At 41.4% G+C, this 27,963-nt stretch overlaps 2 protein-coding genes across 3 annotated transcripts in view; one reads left to right on the top strand and one right to left on the bottom strand.

Annotated features, from left to right (window-relative positions):
- The window catches only part of SLC49A4 (solute carrier family 49 member 4), a 72,409-nt gene extending 59,144 nt beyond the window's left edge, over positions 1-13,265 (bottom strand). Inside the window, exon 1 of the mRNA XM_030952003.1 lies at positions 12,627-13,265. Within this exon, the coding sequence (XP_030807863.1) occupies positions 12,627-12,960 (334 nt within the window). The 5' untranslated portion in view covers positions 12,961-13,265. The remainder of the gene's footprint in view (positions 1-12,626) is intronic.
- Positions 13,266-13,361: 96 nt separating this feature from the next.
- Positions 13,362-27,963, top strand: part of HSPBAP1 (HSPB1 associated protein 1) — a 38,498-nt gene continuing 23,896 nt past the window's right edge. For both annotated transcript variants that reach the window (XM_030952746.1, XM_030952745.1), the window contains exons 1-2: positions 13,362-13,488; positions 25,574-25,759. In XM_030952746.1, the coding sequence (XP_030808606.1) occupies positions 13,452-13,488; positions 25,574-25,759 (223 nt within the window). In that variant the 5' untranslated portion in view covers positions 13,362-13,451. The remainder of the gene's footprint in view (positions 13,489-25,573; positions 25,760-27,963) is intronic.

Raw genomic sequence — 27,963 nt, 5'->3', positions numbered from 1 at the left:
TTGCATGGATGAAGCCAAGCCCACATGAACAGTGGACCCGTACTGTTTTTAACATTAGCCCAGCATATAAGCAAGCACATAATCAATCTCCAGAAATATGCCAAGGAAAGTATCACTTAATTCTCCTGCTCTCTACTCCTCTACATTTAGTTATTAGACTTAATGATGCAAATTCTTTATAGAGTTGGCTCCACTACCACAGATTTAACCATGGTTGGTGACACACTACACATGTAAATACAAAGCAATATTTCAGAGTTTGTGCAGCTATTTAAAAGTCTGGTAGTGTAAATAAAAAAGTCCTGGTTTTAAGAACTGAACAGGCTTAATCTAAGCTTTCAGATATACAAAAAGGTAGCTTACAAGTAATGAAGCTTCCTTCCACATGGCAGTGAAGGATTTTGAAGCATCCCAACAGTTAAACATCAACAATGGGGAAAAAAGGCAAAATATGTAAATTAGAAATCTGCATTGCAAGTTTATACAAGTGCTGTAAATTCTATTCAGCAATCCAGAGGCTGACATTTTGCCTGAACAGATAAACAAAGTGCTGAGCTGAATGGTATTTGCCTGAAGATCAAAACGATGATTTCAGAATCAGTTTTAGACCCTTTATTAGAATATCTCCTATTCTTTAATAACACGTTTCTTTGTTTCAAAGGAGACCAATTATTTTAGCCAATTATTGTTATTACACATTTTACGGCAGAAAGCATCCCTTTTATCTGCAACTAATCCAAGTGCAATGAACCTTTCCTAATGCTTGAAGAGCATCTCTGAGAGAAGAGAGCACAGGCCTGGGGCAGCAGGACCTGCATCTCTCAACATGCCATAAGAAACTGGGCAGGCCACTTCCCTTCTGCTTCTCCCTGCCCTCTGTCTTGTTTATTCAGGCTATGAACACAGGGAAACAGGAGCCTGTCTCACCATTAGTATTAGAAAGTCTGTTAAATCAGGTTTTCTCTTCACCCGAGGCGAGTGCAGTGCTGGGATACAACAAAAAAGAGCTATTTAAGTACTTCCCAAATCTGTGACATTAACAAACACTTGTATGAATTGTTCTTTCTTCTCTCACCACAGGTAGCTGCTTTCTACTCTCAACACCAGTATCTAATAAAACATGAAAATTCAGGTGAATCATTGAATCCATCTTTGCTATTTGATAAAATTAAATCTACATAATGGCATGTGCTAGTGTGTACATAGAAAGAGATGCAGAGCAATTAACAAAAATGGCCAATAATGCAGTTGGGGGCTAAACCTCGTCACTAACTCTGAAGCTAAAGAAAGGATGTCACTTACAAGCTGACAGAAAGTGCACAACAAGAAGCCTTTGCTCTAACTCTCCTGAATGAACACCAACAACTGAAGCACTTAGAGCACCACACAAGGGGAGGGAAGCACTTTCTTTTCTCTTTCCACTCCTTTCAAGGACTCCCAATTGCACAGCAGGCTCAATTACCACACCACTAACTACAGAGCCTTACCTGTGGCAACAGAGAGCAAAAACAATTATTCTTATACACATCTGCCAGGGAAGGTGCTCTGTTGTTACCTTGATAGTACTTACTCACCCCACTCAATGGTGCATGAAACTCTTCTTTTTAAGAAGTACAGAGGCATTTTGTTTTGCCTCAACGGAGTATCAAGAAGCAACCGTGCAGCAAGGATTGGCAGCTCCATTAAATACTGCCTAGTGCATCTGCTAAGCAGGACACTAAGTGCAAGGTTTCTTCCTTTTATTATCCCTGCTGTGAGAGGGGGAAATAAAGAGCTGCAAAAGCTTCACTAATGTAATATCCATGCAGGTCTTGTGACTTATAGGAAAGGTCACTGAAGTGAGCTTTCAAATTTTCTCTGTGTGAACAGTTTCAGTGTTACTTGAACATTAAAATGCATCAGGCACTACTTAGGGTACATAGTTCATTCTAAAAGACATCTTTTGCAGCACTATAATGATCCTAGATCCATCATATTTTTTAAGGGTCCTGATCAATTCTTTAGGTTCACGTGATTAATTAAAATTATAACACCACCACCTTTCTCAAGTATTTAAAAGAGATGGCATGGCTCTCATCAACAAATAAAGAAGTAAAACAATAAAGTTTCTAACTGTGGTTATACTTGATGACCTATATTCCAGAAAAACACCAGCATTCATTCTTCGCAAAAAGCAGAAGACCTCTCACTTTCAAAACACATCACTCCCTCTGGCTGAGTCACAGATTCTCCAGCTCTGAAAACAGGAAAAATCTAAAAAACCCTCTCTACTAAAAATCTGCATGAGAAAGCTTAATTTACAGCTTTTGAGGAAGTTGGAGCATTGATCACAAGCTCCTGCAGCACAATTACAGTTATAGCACAGCTACAGAGCTACAATAGCACATGCATGCTGGAAGCATTAAAAAACCAAAGTTATGGCAGGAAGTGATGGAATAGCTCTGAATGTCACCACTAGGAGAAAGGCAAGGCAAGCCACAATTTCTCTGACCCTGGGAATATATTATTTACAATATATAGTCATATAATTGTAACTAAAAAACTTAAAGAATTGTTTATCATGTCTTTGGTCTGCTCAGTTAAGGCAATACCACACTGTACATGGAAGAATTCAAATACACTCCAAGAAAATTTGTAAAATAATGAAACAGCTGCCAAAACATATTTCTTCAATTTACTTATGCTCTTTTCAGCACTGACCATGGTTTGGGGGCTTGGGTGTTTTTAAACAAATATTTTATATAAATCAAGTATTTTTACTTGACAATGTCAGACTACAAATTTTCACAACAGGGAAGATTATTTCAGGACCTGTGTTATGTATGCACTGTTTCCTAAGTCTGAAAAGGCAAGCAAATACCCCTGTTTCACATGGCTCCTTTCCCACAAGCAAGGCATTTCTTACCAGAAGAAAAAAAAGCACAGGTGAAAAATCAGCAATACAGAAAATATCCAAACTTTTTAAACAAGTAATGAACCTCATTTTTGTGTTTGCTTCAGACTTGTTTTTCACTCCTAAAATGTAACACAAAACTAACTCCTAAAACAACATCTGCTGAAAATAATGAATAAAAATTATTTTGTTTATGCAGTTGTGTAATGCTTTTACTAGAATTCAGAAATCAGAAAAGCGCAGTAAGTTCAGCATTACCAAGTAAAAATGGTCTTTCTTTGTTCATACTTAGTTTCTTCTGATAGAAAAAATACATATCATGTTAATTCCTTGAAGAAAAGCCTCAGTTTTCTTTAAAGGAAATAGATTCAGCTTTTGCAGAACAACAGCTGATCTATTTTTTTTCTCTTTTAACAGAATTCTAAACTAATAGCTTGGGATTATAAATACAGTATTAACATACAGCTAGCAAAATGAATGCAATACAACTTTCTTAAGTACTTGACTACTTCCATAATAAAAACCTATGAGAAAGCCCAGGGGACTTTGATAATAGAGAAATTATTGTTGCCATTCACATTAAAAAGTTAGGACCAGCTACCTTTATGCAGCATGGATGCCACACTATTAAAAACTCCCAGAAAAAAAAAAAAGGAGACTGGCAAAATTTCAATGTTTTTAAAATGCAGCAATGCAGTGCCAAACAAAACAGTATTTTACTACTTTTTGTCCCTTTCCACAAGGCTTTCCAAAAGGGGACAGATATCAGCCAGAGGGGCTACAAACATCCTCTTCTACATCCCAGTGGTGCCTCCATCACGAGGCCAGACCTCCGTCACCACCAAAGCCACCCAAGAGGGAAGAGCCGCCCTCCTCTGCGTCAGCAGCGCCCGCAGAGTCCCGCAGGAGCCACGGCAGGAGCTGGGACCCGCCACACCTCAGGGCAGGCAGGGCTGGAGGAAGGGCCAATTCACCCTCTGGCTGACAGACAGTGCCAGGCAGAGTGCAGAGGTTTGGCTGTGAAGAGGCAAAACACCAGGATCTTGTTGGAGATAAGAAAAGGCAAAAAGGTCAATTGTGTCCCAAGAGATTCCCAGCTCTTGATTTTAAAAGAGCCTCTCAAGACAGGTCACAGAAGCCGTGCTGCTGACCTACACTGCTGTGCAGGCATCTGCCCCCTCCCCATTTGCTGCAGTCCCATTTCCTACTGCCCCTCAAAGTATCCATTTCCCTGTGCCTCCTACTTAACTCATTCCTCCACCTTTCCCATTCCCAGCACTTCCTGCCCTCTGGGGCTCCAGATCTTATTTCTGCATCTATGCGTCCCATACTTCACCCACTACCTTGCTCCACACTCTCCCCTTCTCTCCCCTCTTCTCATCCATCCACAGGCTTTTCTCACTCCTTTGAGCCCTTTGATGTTCCTGCATCCAACCTCTCCTCCTCCTCCTCAACAACCAAGAGGAGCAGTGAACAGAGGAAAATAGGAGGGCAAGATGAGCATACCCCAAGACAGGCGAGGTACAAAGTAGAGAAGAAGCAGTCAGATTAGAAAGAACTTGGGTCAAGAGAAGGTTATGAGGAGTAGTAAAAAAATGTGAGCATACAACAAGGGAGGTATCAGTGCACAGCTGTCCTGGTATTACTAACCCTGTAGTCAACTTCTAAAAGCTACTGTTGACAAAATATCTTCCTATCTGGACCTGTGTCCTGACCCAGTTTCAGGGATGCTTCAGTACTTCAACTCTGCTTGTGTTAGCAGCTGCATAAGAAAAGCAAGGGATCATATTTTACACTGGTAAATTATTTCCCTATTCATCAGTTTTCCAGCATCAAGGTGTATCAAGTTGCATACAGAATCACAGAATTGTCAGAGTTGCAAGGGGCCTCTGGAGATCCTCTAGTCCAACCCCTCTGCCAAGGCTCAGGGTGACCCGGAGCAAGTTACACAGGAACACATTTAGATGCATTTTGAGTGTCTCCAGTGAGGAGACATGACTCCACAACCTCCCTGGGCAGCATGTTCCAGTGCTCTGCCACCCACAACATAAACTTCTTCCTCAGGATGAGGTGGAACTCCTTGTGTTTGAGTTTATGGCCATCACCCCATGGTCACTGTGCTTGTATGTGCAGCGCACCAAAGCCCAAGAGCGTTATCCCAGATGACAGGGCCATCACTATTGTCACATGAGCTATATGCAAATAGAATTATTTTACTTTCCACCATGGAAAAGTTCTTTCAAATCAAGCATGCAGCGTCCTGATATGGTTCACCACATGGTGTTTAAACAGCTGTCCCAGTACCCCTACTCAGCTGGAAAGACCTGTGTGAAGAGTGCCAAGGGCACAGCAGCTGCATAGGAGAGCAGCATAAAGAGAATGCATGGAAACACGGGGGCAATTAGAGCTGGGGTGGAACCCCACCCAACCGAAAGACACAGCTCCAGCAGAGGACATCTGTCTACAGCCACAGTTGATGCTTTTCAACTCAACCTGGCCCAGCAGGAGGTATGGGAAGCACTACTACGAATCAAGCTAGCATTGCTATGATGAACCAGAGCAGCATCAAGTTAATACAATTCACCAGCTTGTAATTAAAGCACTCTGTGTTGCTAATCACTGTGTATCAAGTGGTCTTTTGCAGCATGCCTGACTCCAAGGAGGGCGGGCCAATCAATTCTCTAATGAGTCTCACTTCTGGAAGCACTTGCACAAACACTCTGTGAACATTCATATAGCCACAGTATATAAAATTTAGCAACAAAAGCCAAGTTTGGTTCAGTCTTCCTTTTTCTTCTCTTCTGATGATACAGAGGAAAAGTATGTCTATACAAATATGCACACCAGCATATTTACAATAAATTTTGTAAAACCAAGCTGATCAAATACCTGCTGTAGTGGGATTTACCTATATTCAGCTCTCTAATTGCTTCTTTCATCTCTCCACATGAAAAGCAACACTTCATCTCATTTCTTCCAAGATTTGTTAGCATAGGAAAATTAATCCCTTTCACAGGATTTGATAGGTGTGGATCAGTATCACTTAAAAGATAATGAAGTATGGACCATTAATAGTATGCAGTAGCTGTCTACAGGATGAGAGAGACAGACTGCAGTAAAGCAGGTATTTTCCTTCAAACTTCTTTTGTATTTGGTTCAAGTGCATCAACCACTTGCATTTTCACCAAACACACACACCTTTCACTTCTTGAGTCAGGGTGTTCTCCCCCGGCTCCTTTCTTAGCTGAAGCCCAAAGTTCACATTTAACTTTCATTCAATCCCAAAGCGCTTTTTGCTGCTCTGGCTGGAATTAAAATCTTTGCCATTTGTAAGAGACATAAAGGTCATAATAGCCTGAACAGCTTTTAAGAACTTTGCCCACTATGGCAAACTCTACAAAGAAGCAACTGCTCATCTGTGACCACCAAGCTCCCCATCCTACCCCTCTCCCTTGAATATGACTCCATGAATTCCTGGAAATTTGGACAGTAAATTATGTCACCTGATGGGAACCTGAGATAAGATAAAGGTGGTACTATTTTCCGATTATCTCAGACTAGGAAGAGAAAAACAAGCTGGGAGAGCGCTGGCAATAAACACAAAGAATCTACACTGAAAGCCAACACAACAACTGGGCTGAAAGTTCTGACTGGGTCCAGCAGGTGGAGGCCATAGCCCACCCATTTAACTTGGGAAGCCCCCAACTCAAAAGAGAAAGACTCAACATGGGACTAATTAACATTGGAATAGAGGGAATAATTGTAGCCAAATGAGCACTGATTCCTCTGTTTGCTAAGATGTATAAATGGTGACAGTCTGGAGTGACCTCAGGACCCCCACCACTGGCAAAACAAGAGGAGGACCAACAGGATGTTGTTTGCATCTGTGGGTAGTGATCCCTTTCTACTTAATCTGTCACTCCCTTTCTCCCTCTCTTTTTCTTATTTCTATCTCTCTCTACCTCACATTTATGTTAAATAAAATCCGTACTACGGACCTGGACATATGGTCTCATTTGCACCTTAATTTGAGCAGAGGCATCTCTCTAATAGTCATAATTACTGGATCCTAACACCATAAATACTAAGTAGAATCAGTTGTTTATTATGAGGCTACTCTCTAATCTCTGCATCACACTTGCCTTTCTTACTTGCTCCCTTGCCATTCTACTCACATTTTTAAATCTGTAAGCTTTCCCATGGGTATTTCTTGCAGGCTGTACTAACCTGCCAAAGTCAGAATGCCTAAAAACTTCTACTGTTGAAGCATGTAAATCCTTTTGGCTTGATGTCACTAAGTTAAAGTCTCACAGCCTTAGGCCAAGTCTTATCCCAGATGTTTTTAGCTGAGGCTCATGCTTGAACTTAGCACATGAATTATCAAATTGGTCACTTTGAAATACTGGGCACTCATCTTGCAGTCATGAATCTGAGATAATAAAAGTCTGTTTCTGAGATCATGACAAAAAGGAAAAGGAAATGAAAATGCATTTCTTTGCCAAAGGTGAAAATTCTCAGACTTTCAAGGTTCACAAGTCACCTCCTTTGTCCCTCTGTTAAGCATCTGTGGCATGACAGAACTATGAATACTTCCATCAAAAACTCCCATTTTCTTCTGAGCGCCACCATGGAAATTACTTCACATAATCCATCTATATTAACAATGGAACCTATCAGCAACTATACTTGCAGTGATTCTTCTAAGTTATCAGGAACATGTCAAATTCATACTTACATTGTCCAAAAGCCTGAATGACAGAGAAGGACCCTGAAATGCCAAGCATAATGGGAACACTTAAGAAAATCTTCCCCACCTGTTGGATTCACTTGGCCACTCATGCTCTCACCAACTTCTAGAATGACAACCTGTGTTCTCTCTGTACCCACGTTCACATCTCTCAAAATAAACCCAAAGGCATTTCACAAACACCTCCTAGACTAAAATCTCAGGAGAAAACAAGGTCACTTGGAGTCACCTCTCTTATGTCCTAGTGACTTTATGCGAGGCAGAGGTATCCAAAGGTCCCCTGAAAGCAAAACCAGCATATGCACACAGCACCAAGTGACAATCCAGGAACTCCAAACATGAAAGCTGCCATGCACAATTCTGTTTCTACATCATGTGTAGTTTATTTTATAGGGAAAACAGTTATTAAGAACATTTTTTGTATTACTAAGGTCTGTTTTAGTACTTGTACTCAATATTCATGACAATTTTGTCAGACTGCATTAAGGAATTAAATCTCAAAATTCCCAGGTGGAAGAGAAAGAGCTATCAAATGTCTTCAGAGAAGGAAACCAAGATGCATGATTTAGGAGACAGCAATAAAATAAAGACTGTGGTATTCAGGAAAGGAATAACTACTCTTACAGATAAAAACTTTCTGGTGTCAATGGACAAGCCAATCTTGATTAAATCCAGAATGTGATTATTGAAGTTTTCTCTCTACTTCATAATGTAATCACTAGAATAACATTGCTGCGTAAATTCAATTTCAGCAAAATAAAGTTACTGAGATTGTATATGCAACCCACATAAGCATATATAATTTTATAAAAAGGACCAAGAAATAGATTACATTCCACTTTTACAAATAATATGTCTCATCTTCAAATTCAATATAAAACTGTTCACTGCATTCCAAAAATGAATGAAAAAAATCACCATTCTATTCAATTTGTTCAGTGTAAACTGTCATAAAATATTTCATCCTTCATTGCCTCTTCTTGCTTATATGGGAACATAATGAAGACTGACATATATTGCTTCTAGGTCTCACTTTGTAGCTAGGAGCTTAATAAAACCCTCTTGGTGAACCAGATCCAGCTTCTGATTTTGAGTTAGACATATAAACATCCTAACAGTCCTGTGTGGTTGTATTTACAGTTCTCAGGAAATGAACCACTCAAGGCACGAAATGTACATAAACACTCAAGCACCATGTGACAAACTGTAGCTAATTTTAATCATGTAAGCAACAAGGGTCCATCCAATAGCACACTGAAGTAATTTCCCCTTTAATTTCAGTCTTATTAAATCTCTAAAGATAATTAGAAGTTAAACAAGGACTCTCTAATCCTATTGCTAAAGAAAATGCACCAAATAAGACACATGTAGCTCCATGGCACCCTCTACATTTTCACCTTTCTTCACCAAGAAACCAACCAAGACAACATCTTTAATCCTATACATGGAAGAGTTTTCAAACCCACCCAAAATGGCACATACTCAAAAGTGCCATATGCAAATATAATTGCTGATTTTCATCATGCACCCATCCCAGAACAGGACTAAGAAATGTGACAGATGCCACCACTGTCCTTATACAGCACCCAGCCAAGGAACATGGAAAACCCCTGGGGGTGCCCAAGGGCTGGCACAATTCAGCCAGAGGAAGTTGGGAGGCAGGAACAGGAACAGAGCTCATTCCCCAGAGAACTTTCAGCTGTGATATGTGAACCTCACTATGCATCTGAAAACAAATGTATTTTTGATGACAAGAGCTCAGCAAAACCACAAAGTAACTTTCAGTTTACACAGTTTAGAGAGACATGGGCTAAATCCAGGCTTCCTCCAGTGCCTCAAAGAACCTTTAAAACAGTGTGGAAAATCCCTTCAAAAATGTCGTCTTTGAGTCTGCTCAGATCTTCAAGTAAGATATTCTTTGTGAAGCCTTGTGAAGACCATGACTACCTTCCTGATGAAAAGTCATCCTCAACTTCATAAAAAACATGATATCCCTACAGATCCATAGGAACATGGTCTTAAGTCAACCAAGACTTTTTGTCATGCTGCTTCTGGCACCAAGACCCCTTCTGGGTTATCCTCTGGGGAGGCATACAGTTGACAGAAGTATTCCTCAGGGAACCAGAAGTGACAGCATCTCTACACCTTTCCCAGTCCACGTATTCCTGCCATTCCCCAATTGCCTAGCTTGGGCTGGCTGCAACCAGGCCTTCAGAGTGAATCCAGGAGATACCCTCAGCAGGCCACAGGGAAAAAGGTCACAAAAGCCAGTAAACTTTCTGAGGTTAGAAAACAAAAAAAAATTGTAATTCCTCCCTCCTAGAACCCTCCTGTACAGAACTGAAGAAAAGAGCTTATTTAGCACCCCTCTCACTGTAAGTAAACACTGCTGTTGTCTCTTCTCAGAGGGCCCCACACTTCTCTGAAAAGCTATAATGGAAGTGGATCACGAAATCCAAGAAATGCTTCTTGTAACTATTAGCATGCCTACTTATGAATATGTATTCTTTCAACTTCCAATTAGTTAAGAAGTGAAAAGAAGAAGAAAAAAGTGACCAAATCTTTACCAGTGACTATACCAGTACCGAAACAAGGAGCAGGTGCACAAAATACACAACAGAAGTCGGGTATGGATACAGATTTATGCTATGAACTATGTGCTGCGAATGAACAACTAAAAACCAAAAAGACCAATACTTCTGAAGTTCTTCTGAAGCATCATAACACAAGATCAGGTTAAGTGACAGCAGGCAGCTACTTATCAGTTAGATTTACCTCTGACTGTGAAGTATAGGACTATCTAACAGCACAATCTCCTCTCAGATTCTGACATGCCTCATCTACAGTGTCATACTTCTGATATTTGCCAGGTTTTACATGTTGACACTTCACAAATACATTTTTTTCCTGACAGCTCCTTTACTAGCCAACTCCAGTGACAAATGATTCAAGTCAAAGAGTAAATGGTGTAGCTTCTCCAGAGTAAATCTGGTGTAACAGCAAGCAAGTGAAATACTACCCTTGCAAGATCAGATTCAACCAACTTTACAGCTTCAAAGCAAAAGTCAGGATCCTCCTGGAACACATGTACTCCAAAGAGCAGCTAACTCCACCCCACAACATGCCTCCAGGGAAGTGTGCCCCATGGCTGACTGGGGGCTCAGCAGCTCTCCTCTCTGCTCCATGATGAACCAAGTGACAGGATTTCACCATCACTTCCAAAGTGAACAGCACCACATTCTCTGTGGGAATCACCCAGACTCAGAAAACAGCAAGAAACAAATATCAGAAAACATTCAGGGCCCTCACAAGATCTGCTGATTTGGAAACAACTTGCTCCAGTGCCCATATGTACTCACGCAGAGAGCCAAATGAGTTGAGATGCTCTGTTCAGGTTACCTACCAACAATCTCTCAATAAGGACAGCAACAAACCAAGAGTAAAGGGGTTGCTCATATCTGCACCTCCAATGAATGTGAGAATTTTAAAAAACCCAAGCAAACACACAAAGGAACCCTCCAAAGCAATCAGTTAAGGAAATGAGAACACCTGTATACATATTCTCATCAAAACAACCTATACATGAAACCAAGAAATCCCACAACTACACTACTAATCATAATATAAAAGAACAAAATACTAAAGTTTCTTTTCCCATGAACTGCTTCAAAACTTTTCCATTATTATTTTGCATTGCTCAGGATCAACTTCATAGAAAATGTAGAAATAAAAATACAGACTCAGCTCTCTAAGCATAGGTTCACATTTACCTTTATTTCCTTCATGCCATGAGCAGTCTTCACTGTACAAACCAAAATAACTTGCTTTAATTTTAAGATCATTAACAACACTATCATGTATCAGTTGAGACAGATATTGCCAACTTAAGTCTAAACTGCTTGAGAGAAGACTAGATGTACAGCCACCATGGACTAATTTCCAGAATGTACTTTCAGCCCAGTAAATTTTATTCCCCCAATGCCTCTTCAGTTTTAGGAAAAGTAATTACAGTTTTGAAACAGGCCTACTCAAATACAACTTTTCTCCCTGCCTGCTTTCACTTTCCCTTCCTCTTCCCCTTCTTTTCCCACAAATGAGCTATTAATTCCTAAATAAATGGAATAAGTAGCACTTAAGATCATGAGCCACAAGGGTCCACTGGTGACTATCTCCTGTTTAGAAGTCTGTTTTAAACAGGAATTAAAAGAAATCCCTTCAGTGGATTTAGGCCTAAAAACTGAAATCTGCAAACACAAATGCTTGACCTCACTGGAATGGTCCCCTGGGTGACCACAGAGGACCCACGCAGACCCTGGAGAAGTTCCCCAGAGACAAACACCATTTTTGTAAGTTAGCTACCGAGATGCAACGGCCTGAACACACATTAGGAACTCTCCCTTGTACTCCTCTTCGAAACACCAAAGTGCAACTTCTCTGTGTTCCCTGTCTTTTTATCTCCCTAGAACAATGAAAAGAAAACCACTGACTTCACATCCAGCCTGCTTTCAAAAATGAAGAACTTCTTTCAAGATGCAATGGCCACCCTGAGCAATGGCACTACTTGATCGAAACATGAACGTGTGTTTGTTTGACAGCTGGTGACCAGAAATCACCACCAGGTCAAACAGCTGGATGGCAATGCCGGACTGGAGCACGCTCCTCCAGACCCACACCTCCCATGAGACGTCAGATGCCCTAATTCCGCTTAGCTTAAGTATCTTCCTTGTGAATGGACTTTGACGAGTCCTCGTTTGGGCAGAGTACTGAAAACACCAGTCATGATGCCTTTTAGGTATTAGTCAACCCTTTCTAAGGCCGAGGCCACTGGGCCCGAGTGTCCCCGGTCTGGCAGCGTCCCCTTCACCGGCCACGGGACCGCGGCGCCGGGGGACACGGCCACGGCGTCCCCGCCTGGCCCGGGGAAAGCCACAGGAGCGGGTCGGGGAGTCCCGAACCCCCGGCCCCGCCGCCCCCGGCCCCGCTCACCCTTCTTGTCCATAAGCCACATGAAGAAGAAGCAGGGTGCGAAGCCGATGGGCCCCCAGAAGACGAGCAGGGCGATGTCCCAGCCGCTGAAGCCGAAGGCCAGGCGGGCCGAGTTCTGGATAGGGCCCCAGGTGTTCCACACCAGGCCCTGCGCGAAGCCCAGCAGCGAGAACAGCAGCAGCACCAGCCACCGCCGCCCGTACACGCGGCCCGACAGCGGCGGCAGCCGCCCCGCCGGGACCCCCGCCGGCCCCCGCGGCTGCGGCCGCGGCTGCTGCGGCGGCGGCGGCAGGAGAGGCCGCCGCTCCTCCGCGCTGCTCCAGCCCAAGCCCATCTGCGGGGGCGCTGCCGGGGGCCCGCAGGGGAGGAGGGGACGGGGCCGGGGGAAGGGACACCCACACTTCAGCCCCCGAGCGCGGCAGCGCTGCCCCGGCCCGGCACTGCCGCATGCGCGGTCGGGGGAGGGCCGGCGGCCGCCTCCTTCCTCCGCCGGCGAGGGGAGGAGGGAACCGGCGCCGCGGAGGAGAGCTGGGCCCGCCGCCTGCGGGGAGGGAGCCGCGCCGGCGGGCAGCGAGGGCGTGCGGGACGGGGAAGGCACCGGCCCGCCGCCCCGCGGGGAGCGGGGGAGAGGAGCCCGGGGCAGGAGCGCGGCGGCCCGCGGGCGCGGCCGCCCGGGTGTCACCGGCAGGGCCGGGGAGCTCCGGCCGTCGCGCCGCCACCGGCTCCGCCCCGCCGCGGCTCCCGGGCCGCGCTGCCCCTTCCGCCGCCGAAGGCGGTACCGAGCAAGGCGGGCCCGAGCCGCCCCGCAGGCAGAGCCGCCGGAGCATGGCCGGGGCGCTGAGCTGCCGTCCCCCCGCGCCGGGTAGGTGCCCCTCGCCCTGGGCTCCAGCGCGGCGCGGCTGCAGGCCCGGGCCGAGGACGGATATGGGGAGGGTGAAGCGGCGGCTGAAGCGGGGCCGTAACCGGGCCCGTGACCGGACCGAGCCCCTCCATCAGCTCCTCTCCGACACGTCCCTGTCGGCCGCGGGCCCCTCGCCGCAGCGTGGTACCTTCGCGCAGGGAGGTGCTGCAGCAGGGCATCCCTCGGGTACCGATCCTCTTAAAGGGAGAAGGAAATCGTGTTGCTTTGGTGGATACAAATCAACCACGGTCCGAATTGAGAGGGAAAAAATAGCAGGGTTCGGATACAACATGCACAGAAGTTCATTTTAAAATAATTCGGGTCAATATACCATCATGTGGGGAACACTATGCTCATTAGTATTATCATTTAAATAGATTGAAGTATATATTCATTTGATTAGGTTATGTGAGAATTTATCTGTATATCAACCATCTGTACTTGTCATAAAATTAATGGCTCATATGCTGCACAGTGCTTCATGTTCCCTAAAATATTGGGTATTTCAGTGTGGCTTGATCAGACATTCTGTCACCAAGTCTGGAAGTTGGCTTGATAAATGCCCATGTAATTAAATGAGGAGAGCTGAACGGTGGGATCCCCACAGACTGGTTTTATGTCCAGTGTCAGTGTCATAACTGTTGATGTGCTGGGCAGTGCACAGCTGAATTTTACACATGGCCATCATCCCACAATTTTGCAGCCAAAATCTCAGAGGTTTCATTTCATTCCCATTAAATTCTTCTCAGAACATAACAGACATCACATTTTTTTAGTCCATGCAGCTCAGTTTCCTAGACTGAAAGTGCAACAAGGAAGTATATGCTGACTGAAATCAGCAGAAATACGATCAAAAGAAAATTATGTTTTGTCTACAAAACTTCAGGAAATGCCCCAGGAAAAATAAAATTCACATACAATTAAATAATGGGGGATGTACAGCAAACTCAAATTTGAGGCTGCTGTGTACAGCTGTAGTGACAAAAGTACAGTAAAAACATAGGGTGAGATTCAGACTTGCTCATGACTGATATATATTCTGGTAGTGCTTTGGAGCTCCAAATAAGATTAATTCCCCATTTTACTAAGTCTTTTTCATACATTACCACCTCAGCATAGTTTAGCCCATGCCAAAATGTTCTTTCAATTTAAAAAGGGTATGTTACAACTATAATTTAAGTGATCTGCTGGCATTCATCCAAAGACAAAGTGCTGCTATTTGCAGAAGTAAACAATGTGAAAAAGTACTTCTCTCTTTGAACATTTTTCAATTAACTGCAGTAATTGTGGAGGTTTCATGGTTCTAGTGGCAGGAAACCCATCAAGAAATAAGACAAGTGGGGTTTTGTGGTGTCCTTTTTTACTGCAAAACTTGTGTCATGCCTCATATTATCTGTCTGGTCAAATGAAAACTTGAGTATAAGCAGGATAAGTCTTTGATAACTTATCCAAGACACTTCATCTTACGATGGGTTTCAAGATATTTTGACTCTTTCCTGGGTCAACAGGAAAGAGAAATATCTGAGAAACAGCAACAAACTAGAGGGGCTGTCAAAATAGGCTCAAAAATATTTAAGTATATTTATTATTGACTTAATGATGTTTTAAATAATTTATTTTAATTGCTTGATTTGAAATCGCTCCATCTTTTCATAGCTTCACAACCCATATGCGCATCTTTCAGTCATGGCCTGACCTTTTCTATTCCAGCTATTTAATTAACACAGTGTAATATTCTGTGTGAATTATTCTTGTTTGCAGGATATGGTATTGGTTAAATTTGTTAATGTAAAGGAGCAGTGTATTGTTGATAAACTGTTGGAAACCAAATTAGCTTTATCTTGCAGCTAGCTGATTGCATTATTTCACTCATGGGCATAATACTCCTCTAAATATGCTAATTTCACTCTTTTCTCCGTGTGGTGACATTTTTACTGTTCTCATTACTGACATTTGTAATATTTGAGGTGGGGAAATTTTTCTTGCTTTAACCTCATTATAATGTAGCTAAAGAGATTTGAATATTATCAGATGAAATGCACATATATTCAGGCCAGCAGAAAGGTTATTTTCTCTCCTGGCCCATAACTTTCATGTCTGTGGCAGGTCTTGCATAGACAGAATGACACCTAGATCCAAAACTGTGATACAGATGCCCATGCAGGTACTAATTGTCTGAGCAAAATAGTGTGTCCATTGGTAGATGCCCTCATTTCCAACCTAAAAGCTCTGAGGTGGTTGTGTGACCATATTCCTGCCTGTCTGCCTGTGTCTGACCTAAAACATTCAGGAATTCATCGTAGGAGGAGTTGGTTGCCTGGAGCTCTGATAGACTAGTGGTGACAGACAAAAATTACATGGCTGAGGCTATTCTTGCTTCCAAATGCTCTTGCCATCCCTGAGGCAGGCCTGGTGGATCTGCTTGCAAGTTGGCACCTGCAGTGTGCCAATTTAAGATTGGCTTATTCATATAAACGGAGGCTTTGATGGTTTGTTACCACCTTGGGGCATCTGCAGAGTCTAGTTCAGCTAAAACACATCTGTCATGTAATGTTGTGCTCAGCAGTCCAGGAGAGCATCCCCCCATGGGGCAACCCCCAGTTCCCAGCACATTAGGAAGGGCCATTTGCTCTTTCCTGTCACCATGGTTTTGACAGGTTTGCTCTCCATGTGACATTCTTCAGAGAGTCAATGAATGCCTGAGTCCCCTTGGTTCTTACACCTCTCTCCCAACAGCTTCTAATGTCATAAATCTTGTCCTTTCTTGTGTCAACTCATACCTTGCAATGTGACAAGCAGCAAGTCATTGCATACCCAATAAAGGTTAGAAGCATTTTGGCACAAAATGGGCAGAACCCGAAATTAATTCAAAGATTGAAAAGTAGTATTTTGCAGATTCTGAAAATTCCTCCCAGGATCTAAAAAAAGTTCTCTTTACTAGGGATTTCCCTCAATTTCCAGACTTCAGCTGGAATTGTGACAGTTTCAGAGCTGCCATAAACAACACTGGTGTAGCAGGGATCTGTAATGGGTGAGTTCTTTACACCCCATCTTCTTCAGAAAAACACTTCTGAAGGTGAGCCTGTGAGGTGTGAGCAAATCCCATTCTTCCTCAAGTTTTGACATTGTTTCTATTCTAGTTGCTCAGGAACAGGTTGGTTGAAATCTGCTCTGGTTTGGGCACCTTCCAATCTGTGTATTCACTCAGCATATTTTCTTGCCTTTCTTTTTTATTGAGATGTAAACTCTAGCTCTAACATCATACAATGATTTCCTGGTCCTTCAGGTTTTACAGTGCTTCCTTTTTTCTAGTATCAACAGGAAGCAAAAATACAGACCAGACACATCTTTAGCTTATGAAAGCTGAGCAATTTTATTCTTAAATTCAAACTTCAGTGTTTTCCAGTGGGGAATTAATTTATACCTTTTGATTGCAGGCTGTGTGTATTCCCACCGCAGAGTGACCATTGTAGTGCAGATGATTCCAAGTTTGTGGTGAGGCAGAGCCCATTGTAAGATTCTCTAGGGAAAGGTGGGATTTTCCACCTTTTCTTGTGGAGTCTACCTTTGTGGCTGGCTAATGAAAGACGTGTCACTTAGATTCTCTGTACACCACACTGCAGGTTCTTTAGTGCAGCTCTCAAAAGGAATATGCAAAAGTCACATTTGACTTGGGCTTTGAGCACATTTAAATCATTCTGTGCTCCATTTCTGCATGTTCTGCCATTCATCACCTTCTTAATGATGAACATGTAAGCGATGATTGTAGCTTCTTTGAGGGGGAGGTGGAAGCTACATGATGTCTTTCATCAAGGTAATTTTGTTGGCTACTTCCCTACCTCACTTAGCCTTCAGGCTCCATGTCTGAGACATTTTAGGGAGTTTATGTTGGAACTCCAGCTTCAGCAGACTACTGCCCCTATGTTGTCTCATTTTATTCAGGGCCACCATGTGCAAGTAACAGCAAATGACATCAGTGGAGTATTTTACACCCCAAAGTTGTGTTAAGGAAATTAATTTTCAAAGACTGATGGTTTCCTCTCTTCCTGAAAACCTGAGAATTATGCAAATGAACTGAATCACAGGATGTTAGGCTTGAATTGGGAAGTACAGGGTGAAAATCTCCACCTTTTCCTTGTGCTACTGCCTCAGTGCAGCTCTCATTGTCTCTGGTGCCAGCAAGGAGAGATAGTCATGGTGCTCTGGTACTGGTCTGTCCTTTGTGTCTCTGATGCACGTGTTTCTCATTTCTTATCAAACTGTGCCATTGTTCCCCTGTTGTCTTACACGGAAGCAGCAAGGGGTAACTTAATTACCAGTCTGCTATAATTAACAATGTAGACATTAGGGAGTTTGTTACTGTTGGTCTAGTCACGTTTAGCTGTCATACAATAGGTATGCTGTGAGCTCTGCAGATGAGTTGTCTGAAGACCTGATTGTCTGGGTAGGTGTTTTGGATCAAATACATATTAAGGACAAAAAGCTCACAAAATGTTGTTTGTGTCTTTGAAAATGTGACTCTAACATGTAATTTCATATAGAAAGAAGAGACTGAATTGATTATTTCTTTGTGCTTTTCTCAACAGGGACATATATGAATAAAGTTTAAATATTCTATGCTTTGTGATTACAGACACAATGAAATTCTTGGGAGTAATATGCATGAGATTTTGGGTTCTGTAAGAGTATTTTAAAAAAGAGCAATGGTAAGGTAGTTTGGATGTCTTGGTATAAAAGTACAACTTTAACCTTTTGCAGTTTTATTATTTCGCTAATGTTCAGGGGGTTATCTTAAAATTCTATGTAAAATTCATACTTTTGAAGACCAGACATAAAAGACATCATTCCTTCTAATACTAGTATTACATCAGACAATGTTGAGTGATATTAATGTTTAAAAAGAATATGAAAATATTGAAACTCTTCTACTGTAAGGAGTTTTCCCTATTTTCTGATAGGTTGGAAAATACTGAGTTTTGGTAGATTTTGCATATTGCAAGAAACTTCCAAAATTCAAAGCAGCAGCACTGTCATAGTTTGTTGTATAATTAAAGGTCACCTTCAGTCTCCAGAAATGCAGATGCAGCTGATTACAACAGGAGTTCATGGAGATCTGAGTAGCAACCTGGGCCTGCAGTCCTTGATCTTCTCTGATATTTAGTCTTGGTGTTTACCGATACAGAAACTTTGCAGGCAGTTGTTATTTGAAAAAGAAAAGATAAAGGAAACCTCTGGAGGGAAAATGCTAAAGATATGTTGACATCACTAGCAGCAGTTCATTGTGTTACGAAGTTGTGAAAAGGCTGTGCTTTTTCATCTAAAGAAGAGTTTATGTTTAATAATTATATTAAAAACCAGAACTAACCATGAACATGTTAAGGTTGAAAATTAAATTAGAAAACCTTGGTAGTTCACATTTTTGTGGGCTGTTTTGGTCAAGTGTATTCTTGACATTATGTCAAAGCAATATTTTTACATGAACCTGTATGGTCTGGGTCTATATGAACCCCAGGATTCAAAATATGCACTGTTAACAGTTTTTCACCATCAAAATTCATGTTGCAGCATGAAAACCTTTATCAACAGAAATAGTAATGTGAAGCAAAGATTAAAGGCACTTCTGGTTGTTTTAGCCATGCTGAAAGAAATTGAATGATGTAAACAATGGAATAATAGCCATGATTTTTCCTTAGTATTCCTATAATAATGGCAATCCCTGAATCTAATCCCCTTATTGTGCATTCCAGAAACTGTTCTTGAGGTTCACATGGTGGGTCTCTCTCAAGTCAATAATTCATGTGGTTCAAAAACTTCTTATATTCTTTTAAAGTATGATTTCATTCTGACAATTAATTATACCTCTAATTGATTTAGTCATTAATCATAATTTGTATCCTGTGCAGTATGATGGTGAACAAGGTCATGTATACTACCATCATAACCCCTTTGAGGATCAAATTCAAAAGGCTCCATTGTATTAATTACAATTTATTACAATAGCTTGTAGGAAAAAAGCATGTATTTTGAGAATACTATTGACTGTTTACTACAATAGCTTATGGGAAAATAGTGTAAATGAGATTTAGATTCTTTTGTTGCTGCCATTTTGAAGTTCTTGTCAGTCAAGTTTGCAGGACTGAACAACAATAGTCACAACTGGTTAGTTTCTGACAGTGAATTTTACACAGTGTATTCATCTCTTTAAGAGTAGTGCTTTCACACTTAGTACTGACAAGGAATAGAAAAAGAAATACAAATAAACTTCGCTTATAATATGAACAAATTCTTTTTTTTCCTTAGAAATACATACATTAACTTCCTGACATGCCAATTCCCTCACCTTCAATTATAATGTTATGTTAGTACTGAATTTTGTATTAAATTTTCTGTTTATTAGCAAATGTCAGAAATATGTATCAGTGCTGGTGGGCTGCTGGGAAGATGCGGTTTGGCTACTGAATTTCCTCAGCAGCAGGTGTGTGTAATTCACACCCCATAGACTAACAGAAAGGTGGAATTTTGGCAGCCTAGCTTAAGGAAGAAGAGTCTATCTTTTTATATCCTGATGGAAGGTTTTGGTCAAAGACCACAGTCTTTTCCTTCAAGCATTTCTTCTGCTGGGGGAGACCAGAGGAGCTGAGGTCATTCAGCATTCAGTTCATGAGCTGAAACTGGCAGGACTGCCTTCTAAACCTGCACGGCAGGATGGAGGAGAGACATCAGGCAGGAGCTGGCCAGGGGGTCAGGAAGAGCTTTCAAGGAAGAGCCTTAGGGCATTTAGGGGAAGAATTTCCTAAACGTATGCTTGAGATGATGCACTGTAATTTAGAGCAGCAGGGGGAGGTCCCTCCGAGAGCTGTGTTCTGGGCTCAGCCCCTGCTCCCCCTAAGGAGTCTGGCAGCAATTCCCGTTGCTTTATCGGAAGGACAAGATGAGGTTTGGGCATGGCTCCCACTCCTATCTCACTTCACGTCTGAAGTCACTTCAACTTCCTGTAAGAAAAACTAAGATGCTCAGCCCTGCCATGGGAGCACTGGAAATTGAGTCCAAATTCCTCATTTAGCCTCTTTCTCTTCTTCCTTTGGCTGCCCTCCTCTGCAGTAGCAGTCTCGGAGAGGAAGGAAGGCTTTGTTGGCTGCAGGCTGCCAGAGTGAGCTGAGGCTGCCAGTCTGACAAGTGCAGACTGGTCTGTCCAGAGTCTCCATGCAACTGCCACCTCTCCCTCAGTAACCAAAGCATCTGCACATCTGGGGTAGCTGCCACCTCCCCCTCAGTAACCAAAGCATCTGCACATCTGGGGTAGCTGCCACCTCTCCTTCAGTAACCAAAACATCTGCCCATCTGGGGTAGCTGCCTGCTGGCCGTGTGCATTCACAGCATTAACATTTCCAACAGCCAAAACTAATACCAACAGCAATAGCTGGCTGGCAGGTAAATACCTAGATGTTGGTGCAGCCAATCCTGAAAACTACACATTTTATGTATATTTAGAGGCATTCTGTTTGCCCAGAGGAGGCTGGTTATAGTGCCTAGTGTTGCAATCACATGCAGATTATTTAAAGTTGGTTTTTTAATTTACAGAGTTAATGTACTGTGAAACCATTAAGTCTGACCTCCAAAGCAAGTCACTTATATTTGGTTTGGGGAGTTTGCTCATCTTCCCCCATACCTTCTCTTTTCCCACTCCTGGTTCTTGAATAGTTAAGATTCTGGAGGTGACGTGATTTTTTTTTACTCACCTGGCTGCTCTGTATTAATATATTCAAAATGTATTTTTTTTCTTTTCTTTTTAATTTTTTTTAATAAAAGAAGTAAGGAAAAGGGAGCATTACAGATTTGCTAGAAAAACAATTTGATGATGCATGTACCAAATACATTACCAGGATTTCCTTGTACTCCCTATTTTAGAAAATAATTTTAATACCTCTCAATTAAATCTCATATTTAAGCAGCAGGGTGTTTTGGCAGAAGCCAACTGCCATGCACTAATGAACTCTTATAATTTGCTAAATTATTTTAAATGAATGACAGTACATTTAGCTTTTTAATGACTGTACATTTAACTTCTGAACAACTTTGATCAAGTCCACTTTTAGTTAGACTGCCTGCTGTGCTAAACTCTTAATTCCCAAACCCTACTCAGTTATTCAGAAAAATTGTTAATCAGAAACATGAAATTATTTTCTGTTTCAGAAGGACAAAATCTACTGGAGAGTACTTGGCCAATTCATTACTTTTCTTTTACCTGCCCTCAGTGCTAAGTCTGGATAAGGCTTAATGTTTGACAGTACTTTGTGTAAAGACAACTGGAGAGCTTTCTTTTTTTTAATTGGGAGATCTCTATTTTGCAAGGTGTTGCCTTTCTAAAGAACACCTATGTTTTTTGCCAATTATATAAGCTGCCACAGTTACAAAACTTGAGCTAAAACTTGGTTCATTTTTTCAGTTCCTGATTGGATTCTCTACATGCCTTGGGTAAAGTCAAAACATGAGACAAATTATTCCTGCTTCCTTTTGTACTATGAAGTCACACCATTTGTTGAGCCTGATAGAAAGAGCTAAGCTGAAGTATTCCTTTTCTCTTTGGATCAGAGTACAACTGAGAAAATGAAGACTCCCACAGAGCTTTTCTTTTTCAAGGGAATATGCATTTCTATTCTCTCCTGCTACACAGTGTCCCCTAGGAATTTGATATTTAATGCCTAAGATGTGCAATGGATATTTTTCTTCTTTGCTACACATTTTATTTGTTCACCTTTTACTTGTGCATATCTGTATCCAAACTGTATGTGCTTATATATGCTACACAACCTCAGGTTTTGCCTTGGACTCAATTACCATCAATCTCAGGCTAAAAAGTACCAAAAACCAACAGCCTAGTCTATAAGGTTTTTGTGAAACTATGCTAAAAGCAACTGAGGACATTATTATTTTAAACTATAACCCTGCTAATCTCTCTTCAGATCTTCTATCTTCAGATATATCTTTTAATTAGTTTTCCCCACTCCTACAGCATATGGTTCCATCAGAAATCTCTGATGGTCTTGAGCAGAGTTCTCCAAATTATCATAATATCTATTTGCTGTATTATATGATATTTACCTTTTATCAAGTGTTTTTTCTCTGGCAGGCACTTAGATATGCATGACAAGTGTTATAGGGAAAGAATTATGTTTAGCTGCCTCTGTTCTCACCAAGAAATATACAAAGGCAAATCAAGACACAGATTCTTCACACAGAATCTAGCAAGAATCTGCATTTGTCTTTGCAAAAATCCCTAATGTATATTTGTTTAAGTCTTTAAATTTTCTAAGATGTTTCAAATGTCACTGTGCATTATATGTATTGTAAGTGATTATCTATATCAGGAGAAGATATATACTTATTTAACAAAGATTTTAATACTGTTTGAAGATAGGAATTATTAGCATCTTAGTAAGACAGACTGTCCTCTTTCACTTTTTCTTGATTTTATAGGGAAATATGTTTACAACTGAACATGGTGACATGACAATCATTCAGTAGAGGAGAGGCTACTTAACCTAATTGTGGTTTTTTATTTGCCAGTGGCCTATTCTCCCAGTAGCTTCAGTTCTGAGCTTCCCACTGTGTGTTAAAGCCCTGTGGTTAAAACCACACCTTGCAAAAAGCATGATGTGCATGTGGAAATCACATTAGAAAGCCACACAGAATCAACAGTTGGCTTTGAAGAGTCTTCCTGTCTCTTCCAGTAAAATTTCTGTTTTTGTAGCACATCCCAACTGTTCATTGAAGTTACAGGATAAACCTGAAACTTTTGCAATAAAGTCAGCTTTACAAAATCTTCCAAGAAGGTGTCACCAGTTTCTTGCATTATTTGCATTTACATCCTCTAAAATACTTAAATGTAGTGCCCTTAAAGCAAAAAAAAGCCCTGAGTAGTCAAAAAGACAGCCATGCAGTGATAAACATGGCCTAAGCAGAAGCGATTTCATTTTTATGAGCTGGAAAATCTGAAAGGTAGCTAAGGCCTGCCAGCTCCCACATGGTGAAAGCACGTCTGTACAATATTATAACTGCACTGGTGAAAGACAGAAGTTTTATAAACCCCCTGGGAGTGTTCAGATCTGGACCAGGTCTTGTGTTAGCTCTTGACCAGAATGGCTGTGAATAAAAACACGCTGAGCTTTCCCCTCTTGCCGTGCCTCCAGGCAGCTCCTGGTGGCTGCAGCATGTGCCCTGTGTCTGCAGATGGCCTTTCTACCTGCTCTGGAGCTGCTCCCCCAGGTGTGCCAACCTCTCCTTGGGACGCCCAGAGCCTCCTCAGGGGTGGGGAAGAGCATATGGTGAGCCATACGGTCCCTGTGAGGCTCCTTATGTCCTGCTTGTGTCAGCTGCTGAGTGTGAGACTGAAGGCCAAGTGTCAGAGACATCCCTGTGTCACAGCAACACCATCCTGTCAAGTGTTGCTGTGCCTAGGAGAGCAAATGTAGAAAACAAACCAAAATCCAAGCTCCCTCCTGTCGTCTGCCTTAGGAAAGAGAAGCCATTTAAATTTTTTATGTTCCATGAAGATAAAATACCAGAGGTCTTTAGTTTTAAAGCTTCACAATGGAGTTTTCATGAGGGAAAAGTGAGGGATTTGGTTTCCCTGGAAGTCTGTGGAATAAGAGACCCATTGACTCTAGGAAAGCCCAGCCCCAATACCTCCCACTGAGTTTGTGTGAAGATAGCAGCCTAATTTAGAAAACCAAAAAGCACAGCTATGTGGGAGTATAAACCCTGTCAAAAGAAGAGGGGCTTACAAAAGTTACCAACAAGATACAGCACACAGTATGCGCAGGACGCCTCTTACTCCTGTCATTCCCACTTCAGCATTCATAGATTTATTTTGGATTTTTGTTGCATTTAAATTAATCCTGAAGAACTGTTCTCAGTGACATTGTTCCCAGTGGGTCATCTTGTGTTTCCCCCAGCTGGCTTCACAGGGTTGCCCCATGTGCCTCTGGGTGGTTCTCTGCTATCTCCCATACGTGGGGAGGAATGACAGGCAAAAGTAGCAGCCAGAGGGGAAGGAAATTCTCTTGGCCTGTATTTATTTAACTCATTGTGTATGCCAGACCATCATTTGACCCCTAAATACAATGACTGAATTGAATTGGTTTGTTTGTTTTAAGTAAACTGCTGGAAGTCACAAGGAGCCATGTGTATCAATTCAGTATGTTAAATCTTAGCCATTATACAGATACAAATTCTGGATGAGTTAACTTCAATAGAGGTTAAAATAATGAACGGATTTTTTTATGATCTGAAGCTGTAGTCCACCTCTTCCGCTCTATGGAGATGTCATTCCTTTTAAAAAACTCCAGATTTTCCCTCTGAATGTGTCCCTAAAGAAAAGTTATTCTGAAAGTGCTGAGTTAATTCAAGATTGCCAGCATTTCAGCTTGACAGTTTCAGTGAGGCATATAAATCTCTAAACAGCAAAGGAATAAATGGAAATCTTGGGTTAGTTTAGTTCTTGGATTGGCATAATTTCCTTTTTCTAAAATTCTGTTGATGAAATTTTAAAACACTTCAAAAATACCTGCTGATTGGTTGTGCTACTGTTCCTCAGTTTAAAGAGAACACATGGAGGGCTGGTTTGCTACCTCTGACAATACACTACAATTTTGGAAAGAATCCCATGCAGAAAAACTGCTACTCATTAAATTTATGTTTTCTGAACTCTGAACATTATTTGCAAGTTTGTTTTATTGTTAGCCTATTTCTAAGCAGCTTGGCTACAGTGCTTTATTGCCTAAGATACAAGTGAAGAGTCTAAGCCTGTGCCTATTTTTATTTTTGCTTTATATTTTATGTGCTAATACACTGCTTTAAACTTTAATTTAGTTCTTCCAGTGTTTGCAGTACAACTTAGATTTTTAAAAAAATCTACAAATGTAATAAAACAGTCATAAACAAAGGAGGTCTTAGTTCTTATTTTTTCTGTCCCATGGAAGATGAAAGGTAAAACTTCATGTATGATAAATCATCTCTCTCCATCTGGTTTTTTTTCTTTACATAGATGAAGATGTCAAACCATTTACTCCTGAGAAAACCAAGGAAATTGTGATGTCTCTACAGCAACCTGCAGTCTTCTGTAACATGGCTGGCAACTGGCCAGCCCTGCACTGGAATGTGGAATACCTTTCTGCTGTGTTGGAGGGAAAGACAATCCAGTTTAGGCTGGGCCTGAAGACAGTGGATTTAGGTGAGAATGAGGTGGACAGGCATCGATGTCACAAGTCTCTTTTCCAGGTCCTGCAATTATCTGCCTTTTCATTATAACTGTTCTTTCTCTAATGTATTGTTTTTCATTGCAGGCTTTGTTTTTAGGAATGAGATCTGGCCAGCAGTAGAACTCTCCCTTCTCTTTCTCATGTGTTTAGTCTCAGTAGGAGGTGTGGTGGGTAACACCAGCATTTAAGAACCAAATCTCTCAGTGTTCCTTCCTTGCTTTGTAGTGTGTGTGTTTGGTCCTGGTCTTACACATGATTAGATTGTTCACGTGAGCTGAGCTTCCATATCCATAAGCCTGACTATGTTAAGGAATTAGCTAAATAATTAGCCAGACTTGGGGTATTTATCTGTAATGGTGGTAATTCTCACCTTCCCTCAGAGGTTTTTAAGACTTAGGTGATTTTCAGTACTTTAAGGTCCTGTGATGGAAGACATGATGGAAGTATAAAGCATTAAGAAAATCATTTGACACCAGTGCAATAATTTCACTGCTAACCCTCCAGATTCACTCATACATCTTGGAACATGCCATGGGAGAAAGACAATTTTCCAACTGGACTTTAAATACTAAAACTTCATCTCTGTCTGTAGGCACACAGTAGTGTGTCCATGGACAGACTGAGTTTCATACCATGGGGGGAAGATAGAAGAAACATGTTCCATCTGCCATCTACTTGAAAGGTTCTGCACTGCTTTATCCCTGCCCTTTACATCCTTTGCCCTCCCACGACATACCAAAATATGTTTTGCCATGCACTTTCTCCCTTTTGCCTATAAAGCATCTTGGCTACCTTTAGGGGTTTTTTTAACCCTTAGGCCAGAAAAATCCACTTTAAAAATACTTAATATGTCATGGTCTTTTAGACCCTACCCAATTACTCTTTCTGTAGTCTTCTAACCTTTTCCAGTTGGACTTCCTCTTTCTTGGAATGTAGAGTCTGCACAAAGACTCCAGACGAGGGTCTGCCAGTTCCAGTGAAAGTGGTAGGATTACATCATACTATTTTACTTAACACTGTGAAATTTGCTTTCTTCACAGCATCATGACCATGTTATTTCATGTTCAATTTTTGCAGGAGAAGTGATGAAACAGAAGTGTTAGAGGGAAAATGCTTGGCGTGTTAGGATTTCAAAGCATTTTGCCAGCATGGATTAATGATTTCTGTGCCCTTCCTGGGGGGAACAGATATTATTTACTCACTTTCTATGGATGGGAAAACTGAGGTGTAGAATTAAAACCTTGGTACACATCTTCATAGCAATATCTCTGTAGTTCAGTGAGGTACCACCTAATTCTTGCACTAAGTGTGAAATGCATCCCAATAGAGAAGGTGTAGCATATATATATATATATATATATATATATATATATATATATATATATATATATATATATATATATATATGACACTTACCTTGTTACCTTACACATTGTTAATATATCTGAGTTGGAACACACAAGGCCTACCAGGTAAAAGAGTAGTTTTGATCCTACTCTCCATTAATTAGTAGGCACTTTTTGAGAGCCAGATGGATGTTCCAACTGGCAGAGTCTCTGATGGGACTGATGGAGTGTTACGTAGCTATGTCACAGATTGATGCTACCAACTGACTAGATAAGAGTCATCACTTAACAATAACTTGTAGTCACTAGAGATACAGAGTGGATTTAAATTGGAATTTATATCTTGAAGCATCTAACTGCATTTTGCTTTTTCCTAAAGGCATTTATCCCTGTGCAGCAATCATTTTGTCTCCAGGAGCCTCCATTATGTGGTAATGTTGGTTGGAATTGTCTTTGAGGAGATTGGTACAGCCTTCAGGGGTTATATTGTAACTGAATGAGACCTGTGATGCCATAAAAATTTTCAATATAAGAATATATTAGTGAAGCCATTATCCAAGCCATCTCAGAGTCTGAAATAATGTAATACATTCCATGTGCCACTGTCATTTGGAAGGTGGTTGATCTCACTATTGCATGCTTAAAACTACTTTTAATGAGGGCCTCTCTTTCTTATTGTTCCTGCTAACTTTCCTGGGTGAAACGGAGCCAGTCATCTGCTCAGAGAGAGAACAGAATTTGTATTTTAGAATACAACTAAAATTGCATTGATCTTCTCTCTCAGTATTCCTTCCATATCCACAAGAGGTTTATTGCCTTAAGACTAGGTG

Source organism: Camarhynchus parvulus, chromosome 7 (genome assembly GCF_901933205.1).
Source record: "Camarhynchus parvulus chromosome 7, STF_HiC, whole genome shotgun sequence".
Classification (NCBI taxonomy): domain Eukaryota; kingdom Metazoa; phylum Chordata; class Aves; order Passeriformes; family Thraupidae; genus Camarhynchus; species Camarhynchus parvulus.
Note: the sequence above shows the minus strand (reverse complement) of the source record. Positions and strands in the feature narration are given on the sequence as shown.